At 43.4% G+C, this 24,083-nt stretch overlaps 1 protein-coding gene across 8 annotated transcripts in view; it reads right to left on the bottom strand.

The window, feature by feature from the left end:
• kcnq4 (potassium voltage-gated channel, KQT-like subfamily, member 4) overlaps nucleotides 1–19,270 on the bottom strand; it is a 30,972-nt gene extending 11,702 nt beyond the window's left edge. For all 8 annotated transcript variants that reach the window (XM_086137035.1, XM_086137036.1, XM_086137037.1 and 5 more), the window contains exons 1-8: nucleotides 17,451–19,270; nucleotides 4,010–4,100; nucleotides 2,563–2,689; nucleotides 2,295–2,470; nucleotides 1,808–1,930; nucleotides 1,154–1,264; nucleotides 950–1,045; nucleotides 773–861 (exon numbers count right to left, since the gene is read on the bottom strand). In XM_086137035.1, coding sequence (XP_085993161.1) covers nucleotides 773–861; nucleotides 950–1,045; nucleotides 1,154–1,264; nucleotides 1,808–1,930; nucleotides 2,295–2,470; nucleotides 2,563–2,689; nucleotides 4,010–4,100; nucleotides 17,451–17,758 — 1,121 coding nt within the window. In that variant the 5' untranslated portion in view covers nucleotides 17,759–19,270. The remainder of the gene's footprint in view (nucleotides 1–772; nucleotides 862–949; nucleotides 1,046–1,153; nucleotides 1,265–1,807; nucleotides 1,931–2,294; nucleotides 2,471–2,562; nucleotides 2,690–4,009; nucleotides 4,101–17,450) is intronic.
• Nucleotides 19,271–24,083: the final 4,813 nt, after the last annotated feature.

The raw sequence follows: 24,083 nt of genomic DNA, 5'->3' as shown, positions 1-24,083 counted from the left end.
ATTTGAAATCCATTTTTTTTGTTGTCCAAATCCACATTTTGATTATGTTCTGTTTTTTTTACCTAATTTTGCGCCGACAGTTTTTTTTTTGTTCCTTAAAGTCATGCACGCATGTTTTAGCTGAGTTTGTGCTCATTCTTGTTACTTAAATTCAAGCTCACTACTTTTTGTGACTTCACTTCTTGCTCACGAGATTGTTTTTTGCATGATTTCCAACACTTTAAACATGGGTGGTAAAAATAGCCCAAATTGGGAAAGATACAAAAAGATACATACCCAATTTTGTCTTATTGATTTAACACCAAAACTTTGATCAGATGAATCACCCTCAAAATAATCACATTTTTGGAACCCTGCTTTTTTTTGGGGGGGGGGCTTGATACAAAGCAACCCAATTTTTTGGATTGTTTTGTGGGGTTGTTAGGTGTTTCTCTGTGGTTCCTCTCCTTTAAAGCAAATTACGGAAATGAATGGGGGGTGGGGGAGGTAGCACAATGTCAGAAAGTAAATCAAATAGAGAATCAAATGGTGGTGTCATCGGGAAATAATTCAGTTATGAGGGAGGAGATCATTAAAAGCATAAGTCAGAGGGGCATGATGATTATGTACACTATATGTACCAGAATGTGTGTGTGTGTATGCGTATGTGTGTGTGTGTGTGCGTTTTCGAGCGCGGCGGCTAACGCGACTACACGTGTGCGTCTAACAAACGCGTCCAAAACACGCGATCAGCGGCAGTGGCGAGCCAGCCAGGACAGGTGGCAAGTGTTACCTAAAGGAAGGCAGCATGCTGTCGTAGAAGTACCAGGTGGCCGTCAGGTACGAGTGCTTGGCGTCGGTCGAGTAGAGACGCCACGCCGCCTGGTTAACACATGTTAACATATTTACAAGCAACACACAATACATTGAAGCGGGTTAAATTCATTTTTGTGGGTTTTGCAGATGGTACCTGGATGAGGTTGGCGGCAGGCATGCGTCGCTTCTCAAAGTGCTTCTGGCGGTGTTGCTCCTGAACCTTCAAGGCAAAGCCTGAGCCCAAAATTCCCTAAAAAAAAAAAAAAACAAAAACAAAAAAAAGAGTGAAGAAAAGGATTGATAGGGTGGAGGACAAATAGGAAGACAGTAACCATCAAATAACACGAGTCAGACTGACAGCGGGCAGGGCAAAGAAGGAGACGCCCAAGAGAGCAAAACCAGCTGCCAGCAGACGACCCTGCCAAGTGCGAGGGATCTTGTCGCCGTAACCGATGGTGGTCAACGTTATCTGAAAAATACATATAGCACATTAAAAAAAAAAAAAAAAAAAATTTAAAACATTTGTCATGTTATTTGAAAAATACATAACATATAAAAAAAATAATAATACAAATACAGGAGTGATTGTATGTATTTGTCATTACAGATAATATAAAAAATATTGGTTTTTTTTTTAAATACTACTGTGTGTGCATATATCCGTAATTTTGTTTTATGTAATTTATTTCATTTTTTTCAAGGGAGAAAAAAAAACCTAAAGAAATAATGCACCAAAAAACAAGAAGTATAACAAGAAATCATAGAAGCAGAATTGACATTTGGCTTCAAAACATGACATACCCAAAATAAAACAAAATCCCAAATATTACTGTTTGAATGCACGTTTAATTCATTAAAACTAAACTAAATATATTCAACCCTTATGCGGTGAAGCGCTTTTTTTTAAACGAGTTTAGTTAAGTTATGACATACATATATACAGCTCTTGTGTTGCCTCTCACGTGTACCTAATAACGTGATCGGCTTCCAAAAAAGCGGGCACGCTACTCACAATGCCCCACCAGAGGGAGTCTGCATAGTTGCTGAAGTCAGTATTGTCCTTCTCGGCCAAGTAGACCAGGAAAGAGGAGAAGATGAGCACCAGGAAGCCGATGTACCACGCCGTGATCAGCTCCTGCGAGAGGGACAGGAAGTGAGTGAGCTCGGCCATCCATCATCGCCGGCGGAACGCCACGCTCATCACTTTCCGACGCCTAGGCACGCCGCCGCGCTTTTCTTCCTCCTCAGCACAAACGCCCGGATGCCAAATGAGCCTTCCAGTGGACTTTGGCCTTGGTAATCACAAAATGGACGCTCATCGCTAATTCTTGAGCTTTTATCTCATTACGTTGCCATTAGGAATTTCGGACAACGCGATTATCGTATCATTAACGTTCATGATCGGGACCCTGATCTCTCACGTCCGAAATATTAACGCCACAGATGTATGTGCCACCCTATGCGAATGGAAATCGCAAATGCCGCGGTGAACGTGTCACCTTGCTGTGAGCGTAGACGACAGATCCCAGCAACTTCCACGTGCCGCCCCGCCGGTCCATGCGCACCATGCGTAGAATCTGCAAAAAGCGCATGCTGCGCAGCGCCGACGTGGCGAAGATGTTGCCCTGCGTGCCCGCTGCGATCACCGCCAGCGACGCCACGAACACGATGAAGTCTGACGAGGAAGGAGTGCACAAAAGAGAAGAGGGAATTCAAATGGGCGACCAAACGAGGATTTTCCCCAAGATTCTCTGAGGGGCTCCTGACCGATGATGCAGAAGGGCTTGCGGGCGAAACGCAGCCGTCCCTGCCAGCCGCGATATCGGCAACAGCAGCCCGCCGCCCAGATCCTGATGAAGTACTCCAGGCCAAACACCACAATCATCACAAACTCCTGCCGAACGCGACACAAGAACAAAATGAAGTTAAATTATTTCCACAGCAACGTATCCCAATACACGAGGTCAAGAAACATAGGCCCAAAGCGTGCGGTGAGACGATTTTGAAGAGGAAAACGTCAAACCGGATAGCACAAAGCGAACGGAGTATCGTTCCGCAAGCTAACAAAGTTAGCATGCAGAATTTTGTTGTTTACATGCTCGCGTTTTGTGGGACTCTTATTTTTGAAGCTGGCGTGCGTTTAAATGTGAACCAAGAAATGTAGCTCTCACCCTGCGGCAGTTTAACTGTGGGGATTTTTACTGTGGAATTGATAACTACAGTCACACCTCGGTTTTCCACCATAATCCGTTCCAGAAGGCTGTTCGATAACCGATTTATTCGAAAACCGAAACCACGCGCTTTTAAAAAAAAATCTTTATTGAACACGTCTGCTCACAATGGAACGCTACACGATGAAGCATCACTTCCTGGTGTAAGGAAGGCGAGAGGAGTCAAGTGGCCCATTCAAGTGCGCTCAGTTTGGTCGAGAACCGATTTTCGGTCGTAATCCGAGGCATAAAAAAACTCAACATTTTTGGTTGAAAACCGATTTTTTCGAGAACAGAGATGTTTGAAAACAGAGGCTTGACTGTATTACGATTTATCGTCTTATTTTCACACACCTGACTTGATACGGCGGGAAAACGAGGCGTGGACGAAAGTGATGAATGGCGAGGTGGGAGGAGCTCGAGAGGGGACTGAAGGCCGTCGGCCATTAAGAGGCCACGTTATGGCAACCGGTAGGGAAGATTATTATGGGATGGCTATTAGGCCGCTGCTTAGTCGGCGCTCTGCAAACAATCACTGCACTAGACTGTGTGCGTGTGTGTGTGTGTATGTGCGTGCGAGCGTCACACACCTTTTTTTAAGGTTAACTTCAAGCGCTTTTTCAAGCAGTTTCTACCGCGGATGCTAAGCTTTTAATCTTGCAGCTGTGCTTCACCAGGAGTCATATCGAAAATATGGATGTATACATCGAAAAAACACAATTTCATTTTTTAAAGATCCTATGACTGTATTATGTAACGAAATCTTGATTTTTATTTGATTTTTTTCCACAAAGAACAGGCTATTCTGGGAGAAGAACTGATTATATTTCAATTCCAAAATAAAGAATGACATTTTATTGTTATTGTCAATAGAATAATTTCATTTTTTTTAAGGTTATTTCACATTCCAGCCATACATAACTTTTGTTTCAAAGATCTATTGGAAAATAAAGAATTTATTTTTCAAGTACACTAGGAAACCTTAATATGTGTGTGTGTGTTACCAGTATGAAGAGACCCTGGTTGGCAACCCCCTGGTGTTCGGGGATGGTGGAGAAGACAGACAGCACCAAGCAGCTGAACACCAGCAGAAAGCTGAAACACACAGGACAACAACAATGACACAATAATAATAATAATAATAATCCAAAGCGTCTTTGTAGTTGTTCAAAGTGCTTGAATGAAGTAATGGCCACTTCAGGTGGAGACTAAAACATGGCATAAATTTTGCTTCCATTACGTGGTCCACTTGGCGGCTCGCTGGCGTTCATGTAAACAACAAGACAGCAGCTGAGAGGGGGTTTTTTTCTTTTCCCCCTTTCATCCCAAACTCTTTTTCATCCTCCGCGTGACGCTTGCTGGAAGGCCGTTTCACGTTTTGCCGTGGTGGAAAGTTTGCATTGCGGCCCAGCTGGTGGCAGCCTCAAGCGCGCGAAACGTTTTACAAAGTAAAATGAAAACATTGAAAACAAGCAGCAACGATACGACAACAATCAAATCAACAATACAATTAAGAAGAAAGTAAAATATTCCCATTGCGGGACAAATAAAGGATATCTTAAAATATGAAATGATCATGGAAATTTCAAATAAACCCAAGAAGAAAAAAGCTAAATGAAACAATAGTAATGATAAAAAAATGAACAATTTTAAATCATGAAAATATCAGCGTCGTTGAGAAAATGTAATCAAAATTCTTAAAAATTTTATTCCAATTATTAAAGAATACGAAAGTACGAGTTCATCAAAGCATTTTTCGAGTGTATCATATGTGCTGTACATATTTTGTATTGCTGCAATTTCATCCGTCGAGTATTGACTTTTGATGCTGACATGTGGCCGTGAGGTTTAACAACAAAGTTTTGCAAATGCAATTTGGCTACCTGATTGCTTAATGGACGCCGGCGAGGAAGGGGGCGAGGCAGGCTTTTATCGCCATTTTGCTGTCAGCATCCATAAGCCGCTCTCACGTTACCCCGCGAAAATATTCCTGCCGGATAACGAGACATTAACCAGCACGTGTGCAGGTTTGATTCAATCACCCTTGAATGATGAGCGCGCTAAATACTCAAGTAGGGGAGCTCATGTGAGCAAGGAGAGAGGAACGCAGTGTGTGTGAAAGGGGATTGCGGGACAGGTTGGGGGTGTTTTAACACTCACTTCTCCAGCTTGCTTGGGCTGAAAGCGGTTGTCGCCGCAATATTCCGCTTTTGCTCTTTTGTGAAGGCACTTGTATGCCAACTTTGTGAAAACGTTGCGTGAAAGGGGCTTCAAAAAAAGGGCAATGTCATTTTACACAGCCTGGAAAAGCTAACTTTTTTTGACCCAAAGAAATGGGAGGATGGGTGGTAATTCTGGATCTTCTGTGATAACGCATCACAACAGCTGCAGCTGTTACAAAGTGCAGGCCCTGATGTAAAAAGAATGTGTGAAAGGGGTTTTATGAAAGACATCATTATTCGACGAGATTTCCATTACACTATTGAGTTTAAATAACGATGACAAGAAATACAGCAGATGGACAAAACTGACCCAGTAAATGACCTTATTCGGAGGTAGAATCACAGCCGCAACAGAGACAGAATGCTGAGTGTGTATGTAAGGGGAATCCCGCACTGCTGCAACAGTAGCATGAGGTTTAACACCCACATGTCTCTCCCTGTGAAAGCGAGTGCCACTGATCTCCTCTTACTACTTGACCACGTGAAAGCGCCCAGTAGCAGCATATGCCGCATTGGCTGCGTGAAAGGCACAGGAAGATAAATGCCATATCTTGTGATGCAAGATCTCTGCGCAAAAGGTGCTCTGGTGACGATGACAATATGTGTGTATGGACGCCACAAACAGGAAGCAGACAAGCAATTGTTGAGTGCGAAACGCAGTACCGCACACATAGCCCCCCGTGTCAGTGCACCTAAGAAAAGGTGAAAAGAAAAAAAAATCCCCCCCCAAAAAATGACAACACTAACAAAAAATATGAAACGCTAAGTGCTCCCCCCCAAAATGCTGACGAAGCGATTCAGAGGCTCAAGTGCTCGAGTGCCCCCCTCCACCTACCCACGCCCCCCTCCCTCCCAGGAAGATGGAGAGGAAGTGAGGAGGAGGAGGGTGAAAGGGGGGGGGGGTGTTATGTTTGTTTGCTGACGTGACTAAGAGAAAAAAAAAAGTATTTATTTTCCTGGGAGCTCCCCTCAATCCGATCAATTATTTATTTGCACGAGAAGGTGCAACATGGGCATTTTGCATCACGGCATGGCCGAAACAAGCTACATGCTAACCGATAGCCAAACGGGTCGCTGCTGCGTATCAAAGGTAAAGACACAAAATAGAAGTTGACCAGATAATTTTATGCCATCAGTGGTAGTAATCGGAGCTGCAGCTGAGCGAGAGTGAAGTGAAGTGAATGCCGCCATGTCGGGACGTGGTGTCAAGTTGGACGCCAAATAGTATAAGAAAGGCTACGTGGGAAAAAAAATCCTCTTCTGTTGTGTGAAAAGTTTGTGTGGAAGGGTCTTCAAATAAACGGTGGCCCGGCTTCCCTGTCTGTAAAAGCCGTCACTGAACCACCCTGTCTTTTTTGCTAGTTTCTCTGTGAAAGGCACAGGTGGATCAAAACCTGCTCTTCAGTTACAACTCTGATGGTAGAAACTTTTTCACAAACTCTGCGTGAAAAAGGCTGTCGCTATTGTTTTCGTGCCGTGACATGTTCTCTTACGGCGCATCGCTGGTTAAAATGTCAGCGGCGGGTGGTCCCCCCCACCCCCGCCCCCCTAATTGGCTGCCTGCCCCAAACAATACGGCAGATAAATGTCAGTGACGCTTTCAGCTTTGTCGCTGACACTCGCACGACAGCATTTGTGTCCGTGTGTGAAAGCATTTCATTCCAAGCTCACGTGGCTCTGAAATCACTGAAAATAAAGCCCCTTTCACGCAGTTTGATCCGCCTTTTTACACAGTATTAATTACGGCACAATTTTAGAGGCAATTTGAAAGGGGGTGGACATGCTCAAATGAATTTCAGCCCCCTTTACGTAGTTTCTGCAGAATTGCCACATCAGAGCCCGAAAATGCACTTTCCACTTTTTCAACAAAACCCCGCTAAGCTGCCACAATGGCTGCTTTCAACACGACAGGGCAGGATAAATATTAAAACTCATACCCCTGTGCCAGTTTGGTGAAATACCTTAACACACGCTGCCTCCCGTTTCTGATATGACCACAGAAGGTAGAAAAATTGTTGGGTTAACTTTGTCACTGCCACTGCTGTTTCTACAGAAAACAAGAAACAGAAAATAGGCAGGAAATTCCAGATTTCCCGACATCACCCCTTTCACACTACCCATCCAAAGCTGCGCCACCTTTTTTATCAAGGAGATCAATTGGATAAATGAAGCTACTATGCAAAATATGAATGTATTCATGTTTATACAATTTCATTAATATTCGACTCATTATTACAGTGGTAAAAAGCTAATTGAAATCAGAGATGGCTTGATGCATCTCTGAATGCAATTTTGACGCCGATTTCAAAAATGTCTTTTTATGAGCAAGTCAGGCTTTTTCAATTTTCGTTTTGAAGTTTGACTGATAACAACCCTCCCCACACACACAATCATTTAATTATTATTTTCAGTCTCTTCACATTTTATCAACAGAAGTCTATGAAAGATTTTTTTTTGAAAGGACATTTCTTGTTTACGATTCCAAAATGGATTAATTAATTCAATTAAACTAATGTACAAGTTGCTTCAGATTTCTGTTGTTTTATTACATTTTTGTTCTTGAATACATCTTTACATTCGATTTCAAAGTGCATTTACAGACAAATGGTGTGTTGTAATAATAATCGGAAGAAGCAGAATCATAAAAAGATGATGATGATTGGGTCGTTGGGCCAAAAAAACAAACCAAAAAAAAAGGCATTTTGAGCATGCGGAATTACGGATGCTCGTTAACATTTTTTGTTGACACTTTCCAGGGATACACGCGCGCATGCGTGTAAACACGCACATTTCCCCAATGTGCACCTGCCAATCTGGACACACACACACGTTCTCATGGAAACACCCTCACTCTCTTGTGCAAATGTACTCACACATACACTGTCTCACGCTACACACACGCCCTCGCAGACGCTCCTATTTTCATCTATTGACACACACAGAATCACAAAGGCACACATCCAGATTCACTCTCACACATACACTCTCATACATTTGCACAGTTTCATTCCACACACGCACGCACACACGCACTTTGCCATGCTCTCACACATTTTCACACCGTATCACAAACGCACACATCCAAATTCACTCTCACACATTTGCACTTACATTCACACTCACACTCTAACACACACGCACACACACACAAATTCTCATACATACACCCTCACTCTCTTGTGCAAATGTACTCACACATACACTGTCTCACGCTACACACACGCCCTCGCAGACGCTCCTATTTTCATCTATTGACACACACGGAATCACAAAGGCACACATCCAGATTCACTCTCACACATACACTCTCATACATTTGCACAGTTTCATTCCACACACGCACGCACTTTGCCATGCTCTCACACATTTTCAAACCGTATCACAAACGCACACATCCAAATTCACTCTCACACATTTGCACTTACATTCACACTCACACAGTCTCACTACACACACGCACACACACTTGCACCCTTTTGCATGCTCTCACACATTTTCACACACAGTAACACAAAGGCACACATCCAGATTCACTCTCAAACATACATTCTCACACATTTGTACTTACGTTCACACACACACACACACACACACACACACACACACACACACACACTCATATGCGCTTTCGCCCTCTCTCACACATACACACACACACTCACACTTACAAATACTCTCTCTCCTACACGCACGTTCAAATTCACAGTTACTTAACACACACAACCAGACACACTGACACATGATCACTCAGAGACATACACTCACACTCTCGCACACAGACAGACAAACAGACACGCACGCGGCAGGCCAGGCGGACCTTATAAATACCGTCCCCGCGCATTGTGATTGTTTTTGAGTCCAGTCGCCATGGTGCCGCTTCCTGCCGTGTTTACAGTGAGCGCCGCCATAAATTAAGGCCATCTCAACAACACTTAAGCACGTGGGCGCAAAGCGGCCCAGGCGCTTGGACCGAGGCCTTCGGCTTTACAGGACGCGCAAACAAAACGACTCTAAAAGGCCAGCAAGGCGGACGCCGCCTCTTGATGGAAGCTTAGGGGGAAAAAAAAAGCGCTCTAATGGAAGCCCTTGTGTGCGCGCGCGTGTGTGTATGTGAGAGACAAACATGCTGACGCAGAAATACAGCATGGCACGCTTTTCACCGCAAAGTCAAATAATGCGAGCGCTTACGCGGTGCAGCGGTTTGTGTCATCCTGCTCGCAGAGCGGTGGAAACGACAAACAAACACAATATTCACACAACACAGTAGCACGTTCGAAAAATTTTAATCCGACCTTCTGGCCCAAAAAGTCAAGTGTGACCACAGTGATCCAAGCCTCTGGGTGAGTGAGGGCCCGGGACTTTGTGCCGGGAAAGGTGATTCATGGTGAGTCACAGAAGTTTGGAGGAGAATTTGGAGTTGGTATGTTCTAAATTTCCAAAGTATGGTGGAATTTACGTTCACTTGAGGCAAACCTTACACCTAACCCTAAACCCGACCCTTACATAGCCCATCCTAACCCTGGCCACATTTCTGTGAAGTTTCCCCTTAATCTTGAGCTGCTGAATCAGCACTTCCTGTCTTGAGGACTTCCCAAACATTTCCATCAACTGACAATTATTTGCGTTCTTTATTAGCAGCCCGCCTCCGTCACCGAGCGCTGTGAACTAGCACAAAAAACCTGACGACGAGCAGTTCCGCCGAAACAGGTCTGAAGTGGCATAGGTGGCGACCGACTCATTGCCTACGTAAACAAACTGGAAGCTCGACTGCGGGCACGTGACGTCACCGGCCGGCCTTCCTGTCACTGTTCCGAGTACAAACATTCCGTCCGTTACCGGTTCCCCGCTCTCTTCGTCACCGCTGCAACTTTGGCGGGGACGTGGGTGGTGATGCTTAATCGGGTGGCGCGGGGGTGACTGATTTGAAGTAAGTGTGACAACCAAAATGCGTGGAGCTGGAAGGAGAGACAACTCCCAGAACAGCTGAGAGCTGGCGTGTGAAGAGAAAGTAGGGAATGCCGATCATCCCGGCCAGAACTGCCACAGTCTTTAAATGTTGGAGTTACTAGGAACCCTCGCAACAAGACACAAGCTTCGGTGGAAGCCAGTTTGGAGGCAGATTCATGCATCGACTTTTCCATGAGGCAATCTGGAGTTTTCCATCATATTAGGCCATGGGTCGGGAACCCAAAATGTTGAAAGAGCCATATTGGACCAAAACAACCCCAAAAAACAAATATGTATGGAGCCGCAAAAAAATAAATAATTAAAATTAATTAAAAACCTTATCACGAAGGCAACACATGATGTATGTATCTATATTAGCGATATTAGCCGACTATCAACATGACTAAGTTGGCTACAACTACACAAGCATTCATGATAAAAAAAAAAAATCCCCTTCAGTGCATCCTGTAGAGCAGGGCTGCCCAAACCTTTTTGACGGAAAATCTACTTTTCGATCAAACAACCTCCCGCGATCGACCCGTCACCGCACACGCACGCAATAGAAACGTGTGTCGCAGGCTATGACGCAAATCCTCGTTCAACGAAATGTTGAAATGTAATTTTTATTCGAGACATTTTTACAGCATTGGAAAACATTGTTTGTCCTCTTACAGACATCATATTAAAACAAAAAATACATTTCCCTCCCTCATCTTTTTCCATTTTCAAACATTTTTGAAAAAGCTCCAGGGAGCCACTAGGGCGGCGCCAAAGAGCCGCATGCGGCTCTCCAGGAAAATAAAAAATCCCAAGGTGGACCGATGCAATATGTACAGGACAGTCTTTTACAGGATATTGAATTCTATTTATAATTTCATACGTATCTGGAGAACTTCAAAATTGTTTCCTGATGAGAACGCAAGGGGCCTCGTTTTTTTTCTTTCCACTCGCAGCAAGTAGGTTAGGTTGGATTTTCTTTCCTAGTGCCCAGTTCAATCATGATCATTCCGCAAGCAGCAGGCATGACATAACTCTGACATAACAAACTTGAACAACACCTAGCCTCAACTAACAAAAGCTTCATCCGCCCCAACCATAAAATCAATCTAACCAACTTGATGCCAAAGAAATTCTTCACAGAGTCCAAAAACTGCAGACGCAACAGAGGAAGGGGAGACTCCCGGTCTTGGATGAAGTGCGGGGCAAACGCCACGGTATTCTTGGCCCGCCTTGACCGACAATCTCATCACATAAAGAGACATTGCCGCAGATTAAGGGGGGCGCCCACCCCCGGCAGATCGACTGCCTCGCAGGAGGTTCAAGGTCTCCACGAGACACTTTTTGCCCCTGAAAGGAGTGAGGGGGCCGAAACGTCAACAGCGCGGCTACTTGGCAACATTGGCGTCCCTGCAAAACTTTCTTCGAATTTCATGTGCTCATAAATCAGCCTCTGGAATTCTCGCAAGATCTGTTCTTGACAGCCTTTAATCCCATCAGAAGATGGGCTGGATGTGTGCGGAGACATTTTAGGGCACAGGTGTCTAACTCAAGACCCGGGGGCCAGGTCTGGCCCGCCACATCATCTTATGTGGCCCGCGAAAGCAAATCAAAAATGTCAACTTCCATGCTGCTTGCTAAAATCTCGACCAAACTTAAAAATTCTCATATGTAATCAATAACATATTGTAAGCATTTTCTTGTTACCAAACAACGCATTACAGTTACTTAAACAATAGTTGAAATTACCGTTATTATTGATTTTTTATATGGTTTCAGTTATAATGGCCCTCCAAGGGAAACGGTAACTAAAATGTGGCCCACGACAAAAATGACTTTGACACACCTGTTTTAAGAGAAGAGAAGGGTGCGGGGGGGGGGGGGGCGGGGGGGGGGCTCGATAATGCTAGCCGAAAATAAAATCATTATCTATAATAAATAATATATAAAAATAATAATAATAATAAAATAAAATCATGAGTCAGTTTTTGGTCAATAGCCGTGTTGTGCTAGCTCCAACATATGACCAGTTTGTTTTAGTTTTTTTGATGTAAACATGAAACACTAAAAAAAAAAAAAAAATCGTCTAACGAAATCTTTAAAAAAAACAAAAAATCTAACATATTTTGTTGTTGCAAGTTAAAACTGACATTTTGCGCGGTTACCTGATTATTTCAAACACCTGCGAGAACAGCTGAAGTTTATTTGATGTTACTAACAGGCCCATTTAAATGTCGGCAGGTGTGCGTTGTTGACTCCCGTGAGATTGAATGTCATTGTCTCATTCCAAACATAGCCAGATACTGATGTCCCCTCCGATAAGAATGCATTTGTCCATATTCCACTAAGCAAAAAAAATAAAAATGTTGTGTTTTTCCGAGTAAATTCTCCACAAAACATTTTATGCATTTTACTTGGCACAGAATTAAAACCAAAGCTTTGGAGAGGGCGCGAGGCGGCGAGGTAGAAAGGGAGGGATGGAGGAGGGAGGGTCAATGAGAGTGGGAAGCCCGGCTAATGAGAGATCCAGGAAGGGCAAGCGAGCAAAAGAAAGTGAGAGAGAGAGAGAGAGAATAAAGGCATGGAGCTCATAAAGGATTGTTAATGGAGCAGAATTTACACCGGCCACTGACATACACCACACACATACAATTAAAATATGCTCAGTTTAAAAAAAAAAAAAAATCCACAACCCCCCCCCCCCCCCCCCCCCACACACACACACAAAAACGCTGATTTGTGACATCATCATTCAGCCTGTAAAGTTGAGCGCATTTCGCTGACTTGGCCAGAAGCATAAATAGAAGACGCACTGACATCAAGCAGAACGATTGAAATGGAGGCAACAATGTTCGGGACATTTTTTTGTCAGCTTTTGGCATATTTTGATATATTGGGAATTAGAAAATGCACCTTTTTTTTGTTTGTAATTTTTGGGATATTAATTCCTTTTATTATTCATTTTATCTTTTTTCTCAGTTTTTAAATGACTTTTTTATGTACATGTTGATTTGTTTATTCATTTAAACAATAATAATGAAAATAATTATTTATTTAATCATTTTTAGCATTTTGTATTGTGTATTTTTTTCCCTTTGTGTTTGCATTAGATTATGTATTTAATTGTTTTTAATATTTTAAAATGTACTTCTATGAATCAATTTAATTTTATTTGTTTTGAGGTTTTTACCATTTTCAAAATCTTTTTTTAATTAAATAAATTTATATTTTTTTAATACTAAAATTCAATTTTTACTGTTCGTTTGTGTTGTTTTATGTTTATTCATTTATTTCTCTCTTTATTTCTATTATTTGATAAGGTTTGTAATTTTGTCTTAATGTGCAAAGTATTATTTATATTTTTCCATTATTATTTATGAATTTTTATTAGTACCTTTGTCCATTTCAACTGTTCTTAAATTTATTTTCTCATCTTTTTGCGACCATTTTTTTGTCTTGTTTTGTTTCTTTCTAACTCTAAAACTAGGCCGCGACAATTAAATTCAGCCTGTTGTATTGTTCCTCTCCAAAAAGTGAAGAACATGAAAGCATTGGTACGCGCACGCCAGCATTAGAAATGTTGACTCGAAGCCCCTTTCACACGAGCAACGGTCCCTCGGAGGAGCCACGGCGCTCTGTTGACACTTTCTCCTAGCTCATCTATAAATACGACGACTTTCGGCTCAAGCTTTCCTAAACACACACACACAGTAGCTAGAGGGAGTCTGGGCCATAAAAGGTGACGGGATGTTTTCCTGCATGGAGCCAAAGACTGAAGCTGACTAACAGCCCACAAAATAATTTTGTGGTCTTCCAAAGACGTAAAATTTTGTGCAGTCGTTCTTCAACGACTACGCAGCCTCGTAATGCTGAGAACCAGAAGCAAACCTTGCTCCATATTAACACGGCAGCAAGGTTAAAAGTCGCCATTAATAATAATACTCGGACTGCACATCTTGCCTCAATCAATAATTCATAGCTCACTCTATTTCCACCCATCAATCAATCACAAGACGACTCGCTTCTCATCCACGGCGGCGCGTTTACGAGTATGACTGGATTTCCAAAGACGTGATGTCGCTTTTTGGAGGGGGATAGTCGGGACGGATTTAGCCTGGCGTCTCGCGGTCAGTGAAGGCCCAAAGGGGGTGTGGGGGGGCATGTGACACGCTATATACAGCCCTGGGTGAGGGGTCAAAGGTGAAGACAAACAATCCCTCAAGAGTATTTTATTTTTGATATTCGAGGGATTTAAACTTGATACAGTGGATATAAAAAGTCAACACGCCCCTGCTCAAATGCCAGGTTTTTATGACATTCAAAATAATCATAAATAAATCATGTCACGACTGATAAAGACAAAGTCAACTGAAATGCTTATGAGAACAGCTGAAGTTGATTTGTTGGCAGGTGTTTGCCGAGTCCCTTTTACCTTTAGCTTGAATGTGCTTGGTTCAGTCTGAATCAGCCAAATCTCCAGTTGCAAGAGGGTGTGCACATTTATGCAAACACTATCTCAATTTTTACTCCCCCAATTTGAGAGTTTTTTTTTCCTGTTGAGTTATACAGGTCATCCTAATGATGTGAAATTATTTGTCTTGGTTTTATTTTATGGGTTGGACTTTAAGAAACTTTTACAAGATGCTACGGGATTAATAGGTCAATAAAAAACGTTGCCGTTTTTCAGAATTTAAATACAAATGATATTTCTGCAATGCCATGACATTTTTTATTTTATTGCGACCTTTAAAATTTTTCGGCAAAGGGTGTTTTTGTTTGTTTTATTTTTTATTACAACTTCATGCGTATGAATGATGTTCCGGCAATCCTAGCTTTTACAATATCGCCTTGTAATTTTTTTTTAAATTAAAATAATAATAATCGGGGTATAACAAAAAGCAGCTCACCATGTTTTGAATTTGAAAATGGTGACCTCTAATTGGATGCTTACTCCAGTAAATGCCATGACATCACTGCTTTTCACAGTTTCGCCTTTCCCAAGTCAAAAGTTCAGATCTAACTGTTCCAAGACGCCTCGCTGCAAACTGAAGACAGATTAAAGGACCACGGGACGTTAGCGCTGCGCGCCTCCACAGTAGCATGCAGTTCAATTCAATTAGCGAAGATCAAAGCCGCCTTGAAGGGGGGGGGAGGGTCTTTGTTATGAAGAGCACCCCCCAAGCACCACGTGGTTCCGACACAACTTGACAGAAATCTCAAAACACACTTCCCTGGCATGTGAAACCGGATCCGGACGGGCGAGTACATGCCGCGTCGCTGAGCTTGCAAAAGCAAGTCTGGGATTTCCCTGCGAAATAAAAGCGCGGGGGCATCAGCGAGGCGGCAGCTGCGCGTAGAAAATGTACGGCGCGGTCCAGGGAGTGTCCGCATATGAACGGCGGGTACCCGTCATGTGCCGAGCGAGCAGCCGGCCCGAGGACAACTGTTGCCCTGCCCTGGCAAAGACAAACCAACGCTGACACACTTTATAAATAAGCGGCGAGTGACCTTTGACTTTAGCCGGCGCTCCGCGGCCGCGCTGATGCGGCATTCTTCATTTGACAAGGACAATAAAAAGACGACTCGCAAACAACTTCATCGCCCGCATTCTGACTCAGGTCCTGACTTTGTCACTGTTGACATACAGTACGCAACGTTCGCACTGCAGGATATGACATCGAATTCGGATTTTTTTGTTAAATGCAAGATTTTTATATACAGTCGTTGTTCACAGCACAAATGCAACTTAGAATGTATCGTGTATTCATGTAACTGCGTATAATGTTGACTTTTGATGATGTGTAGCGTATTTGTCAGACTTAGTCCTACTTTTTTTTTTGTCATCGGTTGGCTGGCCTCGGTGAGAACTGTACATATGAAAATTGAAGCTCGGAGTCGAACCCGAAATCCACGTTCCCGGTTGGATTCAAAACTGCCACTTCTTTTTCTTTTGTGTTTAAAATAGCTTACATGAAGGTGTTGCGAATGCACCAAAAGTATTTGCCACTCGCTAATAGAAAGTGGTAGAAGAAAGGGAAGATGACGAAATGGAAGAAGAAGAAAAAGTCATGGCAACTGTGTGACATGTACAGCCAGCTTGCTAGTTTAGCATGCGGCATCCACCACAACAAGGATGTATTGGTTACAGCACTTAAAGGCACATAAACCAAACAAGATTCTACCTTTGGCCACAATGCCACGCGGGATTCTAGTTAGGGTAAGTCATTTTAAACTTAAAAGAAAAACTTTTGCCTAGTAGGAAGTTTAAGTTTCAAATCCAAACTGGAACTCGTTCACTCTGTTGACACGATAAAGAAACGGGAATTTTGGGTACGAGTCCGAGGTCCATTGTTCTTGGTCTTGCTTTTTATAAAATCACTTTCTTGAAAAAACATGACTTATGGTGGAATGAGAATTATATACCTGCATATATTTTTTTCTATTTCAGGATACATTTTTTGAGCGGTGCGACTTATATTTCGGAGCAATTTATAGTACGGAAAATCAGGAAAGCATCAGCCACAAATCCGATTCATATCCACATACCAAATTGGAAAATTTGAATTGTGCTTTTTACATTGACGTGTCAAAGTCAGATATATGTCACATACTGTCGCAAAACAAACAAAAAAAAAAGTTGGAATTGACCTGCAGTGCCAATATAGCCATAGTGTAGCAGACATTGACCAAGAGACTTTCACGCAAATGCGATCAAATGAAAAAAAAAATTCTGTTGCGTCAGTAATTTCACAATAGATTTGAACTCGATCTGAAACCAAATTAGCATTTTGTAATGTTTTAATAATCCAATGCTATTGTAGTCGGTTATCATGTCCAAAAAAAAAGCCTCGTCAAAGTTGATTAATTTATGACGACAATGTTTTTGTTCAGCACAACGTGAGCAAATTATTAAAAATATATACCGGTTTCATTTTTGAGTGTCATAATATCGGCATATGTTGTATCGTACAACTTCCACGATGATCAACATGTGAGCTGTTACTATTCCGAACCAAACCCTGGTTTTTATGGTAGGCTGTGAAGCATGGCTGATGTCGAGATGAACTGATTTTAATATTCAACCCCCCCCCCCCCACCTCCAAGTGATTTCATTAAGTGCAAATTGAACAGCAGAGCTCCTGCGGAGATGACGCATGGCTGACACGCCGCCTGCTTAATTGGAAGATACATCAAACAGCTGATCCGACCACACGTGACTTTTTTGCTTTGTTTTGTACTTCTTTTTTTTTTTTTTTTTCAGTGTAAAAAGGAGACTCACATGAAGACGTGGTAGATGAAGGCCCATCCACGCGGGCGCTCTAGCACGTTGTACAAGTAGTTCTGGAGCTTGCGGAAGCGCTTGCTGGTTTGGGACGCACCGGCGCGGGGCCCCTGGGCCCCGGGTAGCGGCGTCCCCAGAAGCCCGGTGCGGTGCGACGGCAAGCCGCGCTCAGGGGTGGATGGCTCGCTGCGTTCCGTGTGCACGGCGGTGAGCGCCACGAACTCAACCCGCCGCTCGTCACCGGCGGGCGGCGGCGGCGGCGCCAGCATTCCGACGCCGCCGTTGTTGGACGGGCTCCCCAACATCAACCTCTCCGGGGCGCCAAGTTTGGATCCATCCCGAAACGCTCCGCACGCCAAAGCAAAACACACACACACACACACACAAAAAAAACACGTGAAGGTTTGTTTTGATTTTCTTTCCAACTACTTTAAGTCAAGTTACGGTCGCAAAGGGAAGCGTCCGGACACGCGTGGCGTGACCTGCAAACTTCATGGTGCTAGCTGGTGCGGAGCTGGTGGCGCTCGCTTCTGGTCTACTTTCGAGCGAGTGGGAGTCCAGGCCAGGTGGAGGAGGAGGTAGGAAGGAGGGTCGCGCGCACGCCGAAGAGCCGTCGCTCCGCCTGTGCCCGTGGAGCGCGCGCGTCGAGATGTGCGCGTCTTCGCGCACGCCCTCAAGTCATTCCACCGAATCACAGATGGGGAAATGAATTTGGTTCATTAAAAAAAAAAGTTTCAAGTTAAAACTACGGAAGCATATTGCATTCACTAGAGGAAAAAAATTGCCGTTTTTTCTGAGTCATTTTGAAGGAGGATTTAGAAGTGTTTTTGTTTTAAATAGATATTTTTGTCAGTTTCTGTCAGTTTTTGGTGGATTATTTTTTACTATATATAATATATTTTTTCGGTTTTTCTCAACATTTTCTGCTTTTGGGGAGTAATTATTTTATTAGAAATATAGTTTATGTAAAATGACGTCCTGTGATTTTTTTTTTTTTTGTGCTTGGGGTTCACCAAAATTAGATTTCAGAAGCTACTGTAACCATTGAAGTTCCTGCTGTGTCCATTTGGCCAGTAAATTACTTTCAACAACGACCTTTGCTACGCCAAATGTGACGATGTCGTGCCTGCCTTCTAAGTGTGTGTGTGTGTGTGTGTTGGAGGCGGGGGTTGGGGGGGGTTGCATGTCAAATAACAGCTTCATCAATGTCAAGGGGAACAGACCTTCACACCCTTATGCTTGTTAGGGACACGTTTTGAAGTGCCCCTTTAAAATGAGGGGGGTTGGGGGGGTGGCCTCTTCAAACCAAAATGTCAGACTTTCAGTGTCTTTTCAATCTTGCCTTCCTAAGACTTTTTTTGTGTGTCTACTCATGATAGATGTTGCTCACATGCTCGAGTGTGTTTGTGAGCCAAAATGGTTGCTGCAACTAAAATGTCCCGAGGTGTGATCGTGAATGTGAATAGTTGTTTATGTGTGCGATGCGATTGGCTGGGAACCAGTTCAGGTTGGACCCAGCCGGGAGAGGCTCCAGGACGCCTGCGACCCTCGTGAGCTTAATGAATGGATGGATTTACATGATAGACATGCCTCCCAAATTTCAGGTTCTCGTGTGAAAGTGACTTCGAGGGCGGGACTCTCAAAAACCTCCTCGAGGGCGCACTATTGACTATTAATAGATGAGATCGTAATTTATTAGTGGAGCAAGTCATCTGATGCACGTTTATGATGTGTGAAATGTGCAAAGCGCCCACTTCTATTTTAATCAGAAAAACATTACCTTCACCTTTGCTTTGATGGAAGTCATTGTGGGTGGAGGAGGATGGGGGGGGGGGGGGCTTGGCTGTCACAGAAGCACCAGAGACAGTTGCTGGGTGGTTATCTTGGGGGTATTAGTGGGGAGTGGGGGGGGCACACGGAATAAAACAGCCTGCTTGGAGGACCTTTTCAATGCACCACTGTACGCTACCGAGATCACCTGTCAAGTGAGCCTCCGGGGAATGCATTGTGTAGCCAGCCCCCGGCCCCCCAGCCTCACTTTGTCATCTGACCGCCAAAAGGTGACATCAGCAAAGGCCACGCCGTTCATCCTGCAATCAAAAAGCACAGTGAAAGCTTTTTTTATGAGGTGCTCTTGAACAACGCCGACATTAACGGTGGGGTCCAGGCGCTCACATTGACGGGGCCGACATGCGGGAATGTGTCTGGAATCCCTCACAAGTCACAAATCCGGATTAATAATCTTGCCAGGGTCTGCTCGTGGCGTGGATTTTGATGTGGCTAATCTCTCAAAAACATCTTTCACCTTTGCCCGTTGAACTGAAGAGAAATGCCATTATTTTGTTCCAGCCTTTACAAAAAAGACCAAAAAAAAACTTTTTTTAATCAGAAAAGCACTCTTCAGTGTTCTCCTTTGTTAAAAAAATACATAAATACAATGTCAATAATTACATCTTTTGTGCATTCTAATTTCATGGATGAATTCAATGGGCAGTGTGTGGCCAGTGTTTACTCCTGGGCCACCAGAGGGCAGTATAATACATACATACACTCTGCACAAGACTGGATTTGATGATGACCACCAGAAGAAGACGGGTGCGAACATGCTGCAGTCTTGTTCATTTTTTTTCAGAGGATAAAGAATATAATAATGAGTCCAATAGTGTAATTGCATGAGTGATTTTTGAACATTTTCGGACAAACAATTATATAACAAATCGAAATAGAATGTTAAAACCTATAAATTAATAATTAAAACTGTAAATTATATGTAGACCAGAAATGCACATTTAAAGTTGAAAAAAAACATCAAGACAGAAACATTTCAAGTATGCCATTTTTTTGTATTTTACCATTTAAACTGTAAATTATCCAATACAATCACATTTTACCACTCCTAGAGACAAGTACAAAACTCATTTAAAAATCTAACTAGTACAAATTATAAATTCTGCATCACCCACTGAAAATCATGTCGAGTACCGCGCATTAAATAAAGCTTGTTTTTTTTTTTTTTTTTTTTTTTGTCCTCCTCCAAAATAAAACAACTACAGTATCCAAAAGTCAACACAAACCCTCCTTGGTCTGGGAATCTCCTACAAGCCTGCCTCTGTTGGCTAACTGCTTCCCTCCCTCTGAGCCCCCTCCCCACCGATGGGGGCCCACAAGGGTGCCGGGGGTGGGGGGGGGGCTCCCTGATAGGGAGGGGAGGGCTTTTAATCCCCATCATCAACAACGCAGTGTACCGGAGTGGAATAACAGTTGGGGATCACCTGGGGGGCACGGGCCGGTGGGTTCTATGTGGAGGGGGGTTGGACAGACACCCACTCAGCCACTCTGCTGTTTTTCCACTCTAGTCTGGGAGCTACTACAGGGAGAGGAACTCTGAAAGGGGTCTACAGGGATTTAACTATTCCTGTCAGCAAATGTGCACATTATGGTCAGACCACCACCCAGCCCCCCACCAACTTTTTTTTCTCCCGCCACCTAATGGCCTCATCGGCCCCATCGTCGCTGTTATTTTACTACGCTTTCCTTTAAGTTCTGCTCCAGAAAGTGTCTGGAGAAGCTCAGATGGAGGTGATGTGGGGGGGCTCCACTGTTGACACAGCACAGTGGCGGAGCATTAGCATAGCGGGGGAGGTGTCGCTGTTGCTGCCTAAACGGACGGCAGGAGAAATCAAAACAAAAGGGAAAAAAATGACAGATGCGAATACTGAAATAACATTCATGCATATTTATCTGCAACACAGTCATGTCGTTGGGCTGCAGGAGGTGAAATGAATTCGTAACTCAATCGTTTGTTGCTGCAAAGGACATAGAAAGCTGAAGTTGAAAGCCACATCAAGACCCGTGTCTCTGGTTTCAGATGGTGCAATTCAGACCCGGCTAGTTGCCTGGCTTAACAGGCTGCAGCAGTAATCAAAATGAAAGTTATGTAACAAAAATGGTTGTTGGTATTTAAGTAACAACTGCACATATGTATCTAGACTACAGAGTGGGTCACTGTCTGGCGCATTTTATAGCTTTACGTTGTTCAATTTGTTACTATGACTGACTGTTTACTACTTTTTCGTTCATTTTGGGCGAATTTTGTTTATTTCAACTTGCAAATTTAGAAAGGGGACTCCGATTGGCTAGAGTCGGCCACATTTCAGCCACATTTTAGGGAGTAAATTTGCTGAGTTCGCAGGTCTCTGTACGGCCCGGTCCCAAATGGGCCGAGGCCCGGTACCGGTCCGCAGACCGGTGGTTGGGGACCCCTGCTGTAGAGGTCATTGAAACCGGAAGTAAATAGTAAGTAGGAGTGAGGTTCCACCAGAAGGAAAAAATTTTGCGCCTCTGCATCCCCTTGCTTAGCTGCGGGACCTTTGACCTCATAATAATAATAATGCTGATAATCAGAGTACACCGCACTACACTGTAATTAGAACACAAACTGGCTGGTAGGGTTGAGAGCAAAGTTCCCCTTTAGAAAGAAATTAGCCCCTCCATAACTCACAACGTGTCTGTAATTTGGCCACGTTCACAAAATGCCATTATATCTCAAGTTATTTATTCATTTTATAATTCAGCTCTGCGGCTCAAATTTTTTTCAGTTCTGTCAACGAATTCACATGAAGCTACTCAGACAATCTCAGGAATATCATTTCACTTTGGCGTAAAGATGTTGTGCGTTCCTTACTAGTTCCTGCCATCTGACCGCAATCTAAAAAAAATAAAAATGAATTATTAATCCGTGATTGATCGTTTAATGTTCTCATTGATCAAGTAAACGCCCGGGCCTCTAATGCACATGCAGGTGTGGCAGCGCAAAGGCCAGAGAAGCTAAAACAGGATCTTGGAGGGTAGACTACATTTTTGGTAGTCAGAGTAAGGGCTTAAGTCAAGCAAGCGCCAGTCAAAGGCTCCTTTGTGACCTGAAATCTGCCAGGGCTTGCTTTTGGAGCCACTAAACTGGGATGTTTGGCAGACACGACGTCACTCTGTGGTACTGGAGGTGGAGTGACGACGCAACGCAGCTGCACAGGAAAAGACACGGTGGAGCCACCAAAATTCAAGTGTGATAAAAAAAATAAAAGCAAGGTCGGCCTAATTGGGTTGAGTGGGGGGGGGGGGAATGTAGCAAAATGCGAGGCTAGGTGACGCGACAATAGTCATTCCTACGTGTGGTGGCGTCAAGGATGATTTTCGGTGATATGGAACAGAACGGTTTTGGATGAGAGGGGAAGCATGATGGTGGAAAATGAAATGTTTACTTTTGCGGATATGAACTATGTCGGAGCTTTTCCATAGTCGAACAGAAGATGGATGATTTCAATTATTTAAAAAGTCAGCTCTTTGAAGCTTGTTTTACTTCTCTAACGTGAAATTTGATCCATGTGCCGATCATGACTAAACCCACAAAAAGAAGGTCTGAAGAAGCCATACCCCCAAAAACACAGGAAGTCCCAAATTTTGATTTGAATGATGCCATAATTTCATTTCCAGGGGTCCAATAAAGAGAATCATTCTTTGAGATCCTGACAAAGTGAAATTTGGTTGCTATGGCTACTGTGGTAGAGCCACCCAAAAAGTCTTGAGAAGCCATGCCCAAAAAGATGCCGGAAGGCTGCCATTGTGTTATGAATTACAGGGAAATTTAGGCCATTACTACGCGCCCCTCTTCGAAATCTTGACAAATTGGTTTCCAATGAAATTGCCGAGCCGTTTTGGATATCAAACTATGTTCTCACTCCACCGTCGATGACTAAACTTTGATAAATGGTATCATTTTATTGTGGCATGTGACTGATATGGTGTGCTAATTGCGGCCATCAATAAGCCGATAACACCAACCTTTACAATAGGTTTAACATATATTATACTTTCAATACACTCACTGGCAAAAATATTAGGTGCATATGGACCCCTTTAAGAAGCCCAGTGCAAGATCTTTATTACATATAATGCCTTTAAAGCTTTATAATGTATCACTTTGTACTGTAGAGTTTAACACAAATAAATTAGAGATTCAAATAATGTAATTGTCAAATACAGTATATTTCAACAGAATTATTTCACATTTCAATAATGTATTTCATTGCCTTTGTGACGGAAGAATTGTGAGACGCACACATACACGCTGCATAGATTTTTCATTCATTCCGAATTAATTGCTTCTTTTCAAAAAGGGGTAGTCTAGTAGTTTTGAATTCTCAACGTAAAGTCAGTCTAAAATGCTCCGGTCCCATGAACAGGTTGCAAGTAGCCCACACGTGAAAAACAAGATCTTGGGGGGTAGGGGGGGGCTAACCATCATTATTGTTGGGTAAGGTTGGGGAGGGTTAGCTGCCAACCGGTCACACGGTCCGGAATCAGGCGGGCGGGGGATCCAAACCAGCCCGGCTGCTGCCTTGATGTGAGCGCTGGAGCCGGCCAAGACAAACAGCGGCAGGCAATCCCCCTTCATGCTCGACTTAAGCCGCCCGACATTTTCGCCGCGCTCATCAATGCCGTTATTGTTGGCCCATTAAGCCCCCCACCCAACCCCTCCATTAGCCGCCTGCGCCGACTACCGTTGTGCTCTGCGAGGTCACAAGGTGGGAACGAGATAGCTATGTTTGTGCCACGTATCAGCTGCGACGTAAT

This window comes from Hippocampus guttulatus, chromosome 18, assembly GCF_054856545.1.
Source record: "Hippocampus guttulatus isolate MCC_2025c chromosome 18, RoL_Hgut_1.0, whole genome shotgun sequence".
Taxonomy (NCBI): Eukaryota; Metazoa; Chordata; class Actinopteri; order Syngnathiformes; family Syngnathidae; genus Hippocampus; species Hippocampus guttulatus.
The sequence above is the reverse complement of the archived record's forward strand: the minus strand, read 5'-3'. Positions and strand labels throughout refer to the sequence as shown.